General features: G+C 50.2%; 1 protein-coding gene across 1 annotated transcript; it reads left to right on the plus strand.

Moving 5' to 3' along the window:
• Positions 1–286: 286 nt before the first annotated feature.
• Positions 287–8,858, plus strand: LOC126071295 (antizyme inhibitor 2-like). The gene is given in 8 exon segments (XM_049875525.1): positions 287–442; positions 486–561; positions 854–1,076; positions 1,688–1,822; positions 3,986–4,159; positions 4,708–4,847; positions 7,699–7,799; positions 8,622–8,858. Coding segments are annotated over 8 exon segments (1,110 nt in total). The 3' UTR covers positions 8,727–8,858.
• The last annotated feature ends 1,369 nt before the right edge of the window (positions 8,859–10,227 follow it).

The raw sequence follows: 10,227 nt of genomic DNA on the forward strand, positions 1-10,227 counted from the left end.
GATTTTGGCCTCCAGCTTTGGCTTACAAATGTGACTACCTGCTTGTCCCCCTGGTTTAAGACTTAGAAGACCTGAGTTCAAATCCTATCTTTGCCAAGTACTTGTTATAAGATCTTGAACTTTCTGAGTGACTTCCTCTTTCTGAGCATTTATTTTCCCATCTCTAAAATACAGATGATATTTTATAGAGTTTATGGAGTTGTTGTGAGGATTAAATGAGATAACCCATTACAAAGCCCTCCCTCCTTCTCCCTCTCTGCCCCTGCAGGACCACTGAGACCCCTTCATGGTGGCTGACCTGGGAGTGCTCGCCAGCTGCCATCAGACCTTCCTCCAAAACCTGCCACAAGTCTCACACTTCTATGCGGTGAAGTGCAACAGCAGCCCCTGGGTGCTGCATGTCCTGACTGCCCTGGGCACCGGCTTTGACTGTGCCAGCCAGGTAAGCCCGTGCCCACTGCCAGTTGCCTCCTTCATGGGCCCAGTGTAGCCCGGAAGAGAGGCCAGTGGTCAGGAGTCCTGGAAAAGGGACAGCCACACCTGGAGCAGTGCATGGCACAGGTGGTGCTCAATGGTTGTTTTTGAAGGAATGAATGCATGAACCCTCTCTGGACAACCTTCCACAGGTCCACGTGACTAGGGCAGACAGCCTGAGATAGTGAATGGAAGGAGCACATGCTTCAAGCCACAGATCCTTTTCCTGTCCTGGCCCAGCGAGTTCAGTTTTCTGGGCCTCAGTTTCTCCCTCTCTAAAATGGGGCCAACTATACTTAGTCTAGAAGATGGCATGGCACAATGGCGTTCAATCAAGGGCAGCCCCTTTGGACCATGCCCAGAGCTCCTGTACCCTAAGAATATGGGAGGCATGAGGAAGCCCCCAAGTCTGGCTTTCCCTCATGTCAGGTGGAGCTGGATCAGGTGTTGGGCCTTGGGGTGGCCCCCTCACGCATTATCTACGCCCACGCCTGCAAGCCCGTCTCCCACATCTGGTATGCTGCTCTCCATGGGGTGTAGCGTATGACCTTCGACAATGAGGAGGAGCTGGTCAAGGTGGGCCAGCATTACCCCGGGGCCAGGTGAGACCAGCAGGGGCATGGGAAGGTGGGGCAGGTGGGGCACGTAGGGCAAGAGGCAGCAGGCCTGGGGCTTTGGAAGACAGAGTTGAGCCTCAGCAACCAGATAGGCCGTGGTCCTGTGTGGTGGCTTGGAGAGGCCCAGCAGTCAAGCGTAAGAATTCAGGCCAGTGGTCAATGCCTTCCCTCGTGCCAGCTGGTGTGAAATGAACATTGTCTGTGTCTGTGTTGGCAGCAGGCAGGGCCTGGGCACCAGCTGATGTCATAGAAAGAGCATTCACATTGGAGTCACAGAGACCAGGGTTCAAATCTCAAATTCATTTGTCACATGCTGTGTGCTCTTGATCTTAGGAAAGTTACTTAACATCTCTGATCCTATAACATGAAGGCAGGTGGAAGGTGTTTATAAATGCATTCTTTTCCAAGTTGTCTTCCCTGGGCAGAAGACTGGAAGTAGTGCCTGTGTTCATTCTTTGGAAACCAGTGGCTGTACAGCCCAGAGGAGCTAGGCAGGGAGAGTAGGAAGGTGGAGACTGGGGTGGTGGCAGTAAAGCACCCAGGCCTAGGGGTTCCTGTGCCTAAGCCCCCCTGCCGGCCTGCCGCCCCTCCTCCAGACTGGTCCTCTGGCTGAAGACCAAGGACAGCGGGAGCACCTTCCTCCTGAGTGGCAAGTTTGGGGCCAGCCTGAAGGTGTGTGACCACCTGCTTACGTCTGCCAAAGACCTGGGGCTGGCGGTAGTCAGAACCAGGTGAGTGAGCATGGCTGCCCCGGACTGGGAGGCAGGAGTCCTGGGGTTCTACCCTCCTCTCCTTCATGGCCTGTTATTGGCCATGGCTCTCTGGGCCTCCATGCTGCACCGTTTGTCTGAAGGCACAGGAGTTGGATGTTATCCCTAACTAGGGTGAGCGAGCAAGGCACTGGCCTCAGGTGCATATCCAAAACTTTAGTACTCGAGATAAATGAGCTATTAAAAAGCAATTAATTTATTTTTGACATTTTAATAGACTTAATTTCTTTAGAGCAGTTTTTTTTTTGTTTACAGAGAAATTGTGCAGAAAGTACAGAGCCGTATGCCCCTCGCCCCTGCCCCCCACTGTTTCTCTTACATTCCTCAGGTACACTTGTTACAGTTGTGGTTAGGTGCTGTGCAGTCAGCTCTGATTGATAGCAACCCTAGGTACAGCAGAACAACCCTACGTACAACAGGATAAAACACCGCCCTGTCCTGTCTGTGCCTGTTTGAGCCCTTTTGAGCCCATTGTTGCAGCCACTGTGTCATTGTTACAATTAATGAACCAATATTGATACACTGTTATTAACTAAGGTCCATAGTCTACATAAGGCTCACTCTTTGTGCTATACGCTTCTATTGGTTTTGAAAAACGTATAATGTCGTGTTTCCACCATTGCCCTAAAATGCCCTGGGAGCCCTGGTGGCGCAGCGGTTAAGAGCTTGGCTGCTAACCAAAAGGTTAGCAGTTCAAGCTCACCAGCTGCTCCTTGGAAACCCTATGGGGCAGTTCTGCTCTGTCCTATAGGGTAGCTATGAGTCAGTATCGACTTGACGGCAATGCATTTGGTTTTTGGGGGGGAGTTTAAAATGCCCTGTGTTCCACTGACTCGTCACCTCCCCCCGCCCCAAGTCCCTGGCAACCACTGATCTTTTCACTGCCTCAGATATCATGTACTTGGAATCGTACAGCATGTAGATTTTCCAGACTGGCTTCTTTCACTTAAAACAAAACAAAACAAAAAAACCCACTGCCGTCAAGTCAATTCCGACTCATAGCTACACTATAGGACAGACTAGAACTGCCCCATAGGGTTTCCAAGGAGCACCTGGTGGATTTAAACTGCAGGCCTTTTGGTTAGCAGCCATAGCTCTTAACCACTGTGCCACCAGGGTTTTTCTTTCACTTAGCAGCATGCATTTAAGGTTGCCCCGTGTTTTTCCGTAGCTTGATTGCTCATTTCCTTTATCGCTGTGTAATACTTTATCGTATGGATGTACCACAGTTTGTTTTTCTGTTGAAGGACAGCTTGGTTGCTTCCAGTTGGGGCAATTATGAATAAAGCTATAAAGATTCGTGTGCAGGTTTTTATGTGGACACACTTTTTCAAATCACTTGGATAAACACCTGGGAGTGTAATTGCTGGATCGTCTGCTAAGCTCATATTGATAAATAATATTTGAATGCAATATTTATTTTTAAACATCAAAATCAATGCAAAAAATTCATGATGAAGAAGGTATCTAAATTTTAAGTAAAGGCAGCAGTGGTATTATGCTTTGTCCTTTTGTCTTGTTCTCCAGTATAGCTTGATACAGCACTGTTACTGAACCTGTCTTTATGTAAAATGTTTATGTTCTGTTCATCACAGATGTTTTTACATTCATTTTGATTTTTTAGACAGTGCATTAAATGTTATTTATCTTGATTACATATTGTTTTGACACCCCCTTCAATGCCGCTTGTGAGGCCAGTGCCTCACTTGCCTTACCCCAGTCCCAGCCCTGATTGGTTACTCAGTCCCACCTCCTCCACTTCAGAGGCACTAGAATTTGGAATATCACACACTCTCCAAAGAGGAGGAGAAGGAAAGCCCCCTGCAGTGGAGACATCGGGAGGGGCAGCTAAGAGAGGTGATGGCCACAAAACCGGAAGTCCCACAACTGAAGGATTGTGTCGTGCATCTCGGGGGACACCTGTGTGTTGAGAGTGATGTTTCTGTGGGTGCCAGGTGGCCCAGCGCAGCCACATGTGCCGAGGTGTCCGGATCTGCATTTGCCTCCACATGTTCCATGTGTCTGTGCATCCCCTGAGCTGTTTCTGAATGCACGAGTCTCTTTGTACTGACCCTTGCATTTTCACATGTGTTTCTCCATGTCACTTGTCATGAGTGTGCCCAGCTTCCATGTGGGCTCCAACTGCCAGAAGCCCCAGAGCTACACGCTTGCCATCGCTGACTGCCAGCGAGTGTTTGAGATAGGCCGCAGGGTCGGGCATGACACGGGTCTCCTGGATATTGGAGGGGGCTTCCCCGGAGTGGAGGGCTCCAACCCCATGTTTGAGGAGGTGAGGGGGTCGGCCCCAGGGAAGAATGAGGGGAAGCCTGGTGTCCCGGCCTGTGTTTAGGGACCTGTGTGTGTGTGTGTATGTGTGTGTGTACAGGGAGCTCCTGTAACTGTGAGTCTGTTGGTCTTTATTCAAGGGTCTATTGCCACCATGCATACATGTCCTGTGTGCATGTTTGAGCACATATGTGGTTCTGGCTCTGTGTCTTTCTTTAAACATGTTAGTTGCTCTCCCTAGTTAAGCTGCAGGTGGGAAGGAGTTTGCTGTCCCCCAGGCCCAGGGAACATTCCATCTTGGCTGATTGTTTGTTGCTTTAAATAGTTCCAAATTCAGACATCTCAGCGTACCACAGTCTGTGCACTTGCTATGTGATCTTGGGCAAGTTACTTGCCCTCTCTGGGCCACAGTTTCTACCTCAGTAAAATGGGGGAGATAATACTGTCTCCCCACCACACTGCCCCAGGGTGAATGGTGACGCTGCATGTAAACCCCTCTGCCCGCACAGGGACTGGCACACATTAGGAGCTGGGTCTGACTCTGTCCCCCGGATGGCGAGAGAGATCAGCACTGCCCTGGCCCAGGACTTCCCTGAGGGGATCGGCGTCAAGGTCATTGCAGAGCCTGGCTGCTTCTATGCAGCATCTGTCCGCACAGCTGCTGTCAACATCATCACCAAGACGGCTGTGCTGGAGCCCAGTGGGTGAGGCAAGGTGGCTCGGGGTGGGGGGGGGCGGGTACTGCCTAGCTATGCCCAGACCTGGGGGGAGAGGATGAGCAGAGGGTCTAGGCTCCACCCCTGGGTGTCTAATTAGCGGGAAACAAGCTTCGAGCTGGGTATAGGAATGAACCTGTTAGTGTCACTATTCCGTTGTTCTCAAACAGACCAGAGGTAGAGAGCCAAGACCAAGGGACTTCCTTCTTCCTGAGTAGCCCACGACTTAATACTGCATTCATAGAGGTGAGGTCACAGAATACAGCCCAGCAGGTCACACACAGACGTACACTGGTGTGCTCCTTATAACTTCCACAAGCAAATTCCTTCAGCAAGTATTTTCTAAACAACAACAAATCCATTGTGGTCAAGTCAATTCCAACTCATAGTGACCCTATAGGACAGGGTAGAACTGCACCACAGGGTTTCCAAGGCTGTAATTTTTATGGAAGCTGAATGCCACATCTTTCTCCCATGAAGCAGCTGGTGGGTTTGAACCACCAACCTTTTTGTTAGCAGCCAAATGCTTAACCACTGCACCACCAGGGCTCCTCAAGCATTTTCCGGCAGATACAAAATGGCAATATTGTAGTTATCATGGCCTCAAAGTTAAGGGTCACATCCACAGGACAAGAGGGACCCTTCTTACCACAGAGGTCTGCCATCACAGGAGAAGTTTTCCTTAGTTAGTTGGTTATTTTTGCAGAAGGGGGTGGAGCAGGGTGTGTGCTCACAAAGCAAGCCAACCAGAAATTAGTTTCTATGATGAGCTACAGAATATTAGTACATCTAACCTACTGAACTGATGCTCTTGATTCTTTATGGCTTTATGATAACTTGTAAATTTTTATAAATCATTTTAATCTCCTCCTTTATCCTTTTGACAAATGACTGGCCTGGCACTTTGTGGCCTCAAAGACACTTGAGTCAACTAATTTCTTTTCCTTACAACCTGTCTTGTATGATTTCAGCCAAAATGTAATGAAAGTCTAAGTTATAATTATTCACAGCTTCTTATTTTCTATTTCCACAATAACAAGAGCTTCAAATTATTAATGGTCTCTTATGCATGAAGCACAGATTTTCTTTTTTTTTTTTTTATGCAACAGTAGGTGGTTTTGGCTCATGCTCGTTTTAGAGGTAGAGCTATTGAGGCTCAGAGAGGGGAAGTGACTTGTCCAAGGCAACACAGCTAGTAAGTGGGACAGCTGGACCCAAACTGTCTGACTCAAAACTTGTGCACTTTTAATTGCACCACACGCCAGGGCAGAGTAAGCTCTTGGCTTCAGGGCAGCCACAACTAATCCCACCCAGGGCTGATTCAGGGACAATCAACGCTGGGGCCACAGGGGACAGTCCTCAGTGATGACAGCTGGGAGAGTAGGGGTGGGGGGATGGGGTGACTGCCACCAGGGAGAAGACAGCGGGGAAAGGATTCAGAGGGAGAAAATTCAGAAAGACTGGCATCTAAGTGGTAGCTGAAATGTGCCCAATGGTAACAGAAATCAGTGTAAAATCCTGAGCTTAGAGTCAAGAAAAACAATAGTGTGAGGACTTGACTAGATAGAGGGTCATGTTCAGAGTATCTGCGGGTCGTAGGTGACCACCAGCTCAATATGCATCAAGAGTGGGATGGAGGTAGGGAGAAAGCTGCCACACATTTCAGCAATATCAATAAAAGTGGAGTGTTCAAATGAAAGGAGGTGAGGATGCAGCTGTAGTCTGTTTTTGTCAGAGTTGGGCGCCATTTTGAGGAAGGAAATTGATAAATGAGCACACCCTGGAGGAGCAACCAGCGTGGAATTGTGTCATAAGAAGGCCATTTACTCCGTGCTTTGCCCCACACGAGCAGATGCTCAGAGAATCTGGACTAAGTGAAAAATCAAGCACTTAGGACCTATGTTCTGGGGGCGAGTCCCAGCCCTGCCTCATTCTCCTCGTGTGCCGTCTGGCAGACTCAGTTTCTTCATTTACAAAGTAGGGATCTGTCTTAGTTATCTAGTGCTGCTATAACAGAAATAGCACAAATGGATGGCTTCAACAAAGAGAAGTTTACTTCTTCACAGTAAAGTAGGATAAAAGTCCAAATTCAGGGTGTCAGCTCCAGGGCAAGGCTTTCTCTCTCTGTCAGCCTTTTCACCAATCTTCCCCCAGACTAGGAGCTTCTCTGCGCTGGGACCCCGAGTCCATCGGATGTGCTCTGCTCCCAGGGCTGCTTTCTTGGTGGTATGAGGTCCAACAGTCTCTCCTCTGGCTTCTTTCTTTTATATCTCAAGAGATTGCCTCAAGACACAATCCAGTCCTGTGGGCTGAGCCCTGCCTGACTAACACAACTTCCGCCCAACCTCCTTCATTAACATCATAGAGACAGGATTTACAACGTATAGGAAAATCACACAATACTGGGAATCACGGCCCAGCCCAATTGATACACACATTTTGGGGGGGACATAATTCAATCCATGACAGGATCATTGTACCTACTCACAGTGTTGTTAAGAAATTTAAATGAGTTAACCTGTTAGAGGTCTTAGAACAGTGTCTGGGTTATAACTCTTCATGGTGGAGGGGGCTGGTGCTTGTTAGCCTGATGGGATGAGCAGAGGGGCAGTGAGAACCCAGAGGACAGGCCCCTAACCATGCATGGTGTTGGGCATCAGGGAGAGCTTCCTGGAGCAGCAGACATTTAGTCTGACCAGGGAAAGTTGAATAGGAGTGATCCAGTGCCGGGCAGAGGTTCTGCGTCTCTCCCATGGGTGCTGGCAGTCAGGTGTTGAGAGTGGGTAGTGATACCTGGGTGATCCCACCTCAGTCTTGCCCTGTTCCCATTCCCAGAAGGCCACCGGAAGCTGCTGTACTATCTCAGTGAGGGTCACTACGGTGTCTTCCACTACCTCTTCAAGGAGCCTGTCCCTAGGACACCCATCATGGTGAAGGTGAGGACCTCCTCCTATGGCTCCGATGACTCCCAGCCGTGAGACCACCAAGTGCAGCCTCAGGATCTCTCTGCCAGGTGGCGTGGTGCAGGCCCTCAGAGACCCTCCTGGCTCTGTAGAGTATTACTCCCCCCTGTGCAGACAAGGCCGGGCACACATGTGCCTATGTTATCTGCACGTGTACGTCTGTGTGTGTGCATTCCTTGTTGATTTACACCTGTGCAGGTAGGTGGGTATACAAGTGCACCGTCTGTGTAGGTGTGTGTGCTCATCTGCTTGGATATGTGTGTTGCCATGGACATCTTTCTTCATGGACTCAGTGTGTGTGTGTTTCCAGAATTCTTGAATGTCAGAGATGAAGGAGGCTTAAAGGAGAGGTTCTCAAACTTTGCTCCACACTAGAATTACCTGGGAAGCTTTGAAAGATCCTAATGTCCAGGCCAGGCCTCAAAACCAAAAAAACCAAACTCGCTGCCTTCCAGTTGATTCCAACTCATAGCGACCCTGTAGGACAGAGTAGAACTGCCCCATAGAGTTTCCAACGAGTGCCTGGTGGATTCGAACTGCTGACCAGGCCCCAAATCATTTAAATCAGCATTTCTCAGGGGTTGGAACCGAGGCACAGTACTTTTTAAAACTTCCCCAGGAAATTCCAATATGCAGCCAAATTTCAGAAGCACTACTTTGAATGATTATTGAATAAAATCACCCCATTGTATAGATTGGAAAACTGAGGTCCCATGTGTGTCTGTACTTGGGAATTAGGAGGACTGCAGTGTGTTACTAGACTCCAGACTTCGCAAGGGCAGGGTCTTTGTTTAGTTCACAGATGTGTATCTCAAATGCGGAGACCAGTGCCTGCTATGTAAATGGTCAACATGGAGGTTCAAGTCCACCCAGAGGTACCTCAGAAGAAAGGCCTGGTGATCTACTTCTGAAAAGTCAGCCATTGAAAACCCCGTGGAGCAAAGTTCTACTCTGACACGCATGGGATCACCAGGAGTCAGAATCTACTCCCTGGCAATTAACAACAACAAAGACAATGACTGAATGACTGTCCCTGCTGGTGCATTCTTGCCTGTGCCCCGGGGTGGGCAGGGGGGCTCTCCCTGACTGCCTGAGGGGAGGGTTGGGTGAGGAGAACTGCAGGGCCCTTTCCTCTCTGATTCCTCACCCCCTTGCTCCTTGCAGGAGCTCTGCTCAGAGCCGCCCCTCTTCCCCTGCACCCTCTATGGCCCCATGTGCGATGCCCTTGACGAGCTCTCCATGGAGGAGGTGCAGCTGCCCGAACTGGATGTGGGCAACTGGCTCATCTTCCCCTCCCTGGGCTCCTACTCTTCTGTCATGAGCTCCACCTTCAATGGCTTCTTGCTTGCCTTTGTGTGCTACACTGTGGGCCCTGAGCTCAGGTGTGAGGGAGAGAGGGAAGGGAGTGGGGCACTGGGACACTCTTACCAGAATGTGAGCTTGGTAAGGGGGCAGGTGGCTGACTTTGGGGTCCCACGCAAGAAAAGAGTCTGCTCCCCCCACTCGCCCAGCAGAGCCCAAGGAATCTCACTGATTTATGACATTGGCCCCTACCATTACAGCCCCTCCCAGGTGAGTCCTGGAAGTACCTGCCTGGGCAGCTTTGATGTGCAGATGTCTTTCCCAGGCAGAACCAACCAGCCCCGTGGCTGCATCTGACCCTCGGTCCCGTGGCCAGGCCCCCTCACTGCTCTGGTCATCTGTGGCCAGCCCTCCCCATTTCCCTCCTCAGACCTGCCTTCGCCACCAGCTCCAGGCTCCCTGACAGCCCTTTTCCGAGGGTCCCCTCTGCCCAGACTGGGACTCGACACCTGAGGTGGAGGGGCCTCAAACTCCCCTTTACTGACACAGAGCTTCCACAGGAGCCTACTGGAGGCAGCGCCCCAGGCCCAAGACATGACCAGAGTGGAGGAGCTCTCACATATTCGTTGAGCCCTCTCGGGGGAAGCTGGGGGGTAAGGGAGTGCCATGGAAGAAGCAAAGGTGGGGGCTTCTGAAATGAGGAGGCAGCCTTTAAGGGTCAAAGCTGTTTTCTCCCAAAGTGAGCCTGAGGCATAGGCTCACTCTTCTGGGCAGCCAACCACACTCTCCTGGCTCCTAGAGCAGGGCTAGGACCGAGAAGCTTGAGCTACTACAATGAGCGCTCCCCAGAGACCATGTCCTAGCATGTGGGGCAGCCTGCGCTGACCAGTATCTTGATTCTTTTGTCCTTTCTTTCATTCATTGATCCCTGCATTGTTCCAAAAAGGGTTACATGAGCCGTAGAGACCTCTTCTAGCAGGCTTGAGTCAGAAAGGCCTAGAGAGAATCCAGGCTCCACAACACACTAGTGATGTCACACAGCCTCAGTTTCCCCATCTGTGAAATGAGGGTGATTGGTATGTCCCTCACAGGATTGTTG

This window comes from Elephas maximus, chromosome 3 (assembly GCF_024166365.1).
Source record: "Elephas maximus indicus isolate mEleMax1 chromosome 3, mEleMax1 primary haplotype, whole genome shotgun sequence".
Taxonomy (NCBI): Eukaryota; Metazoa; Chordata; class Mammalia; order Proboscidea; family Elephantidae; genus Elephas; species Elephas maximus.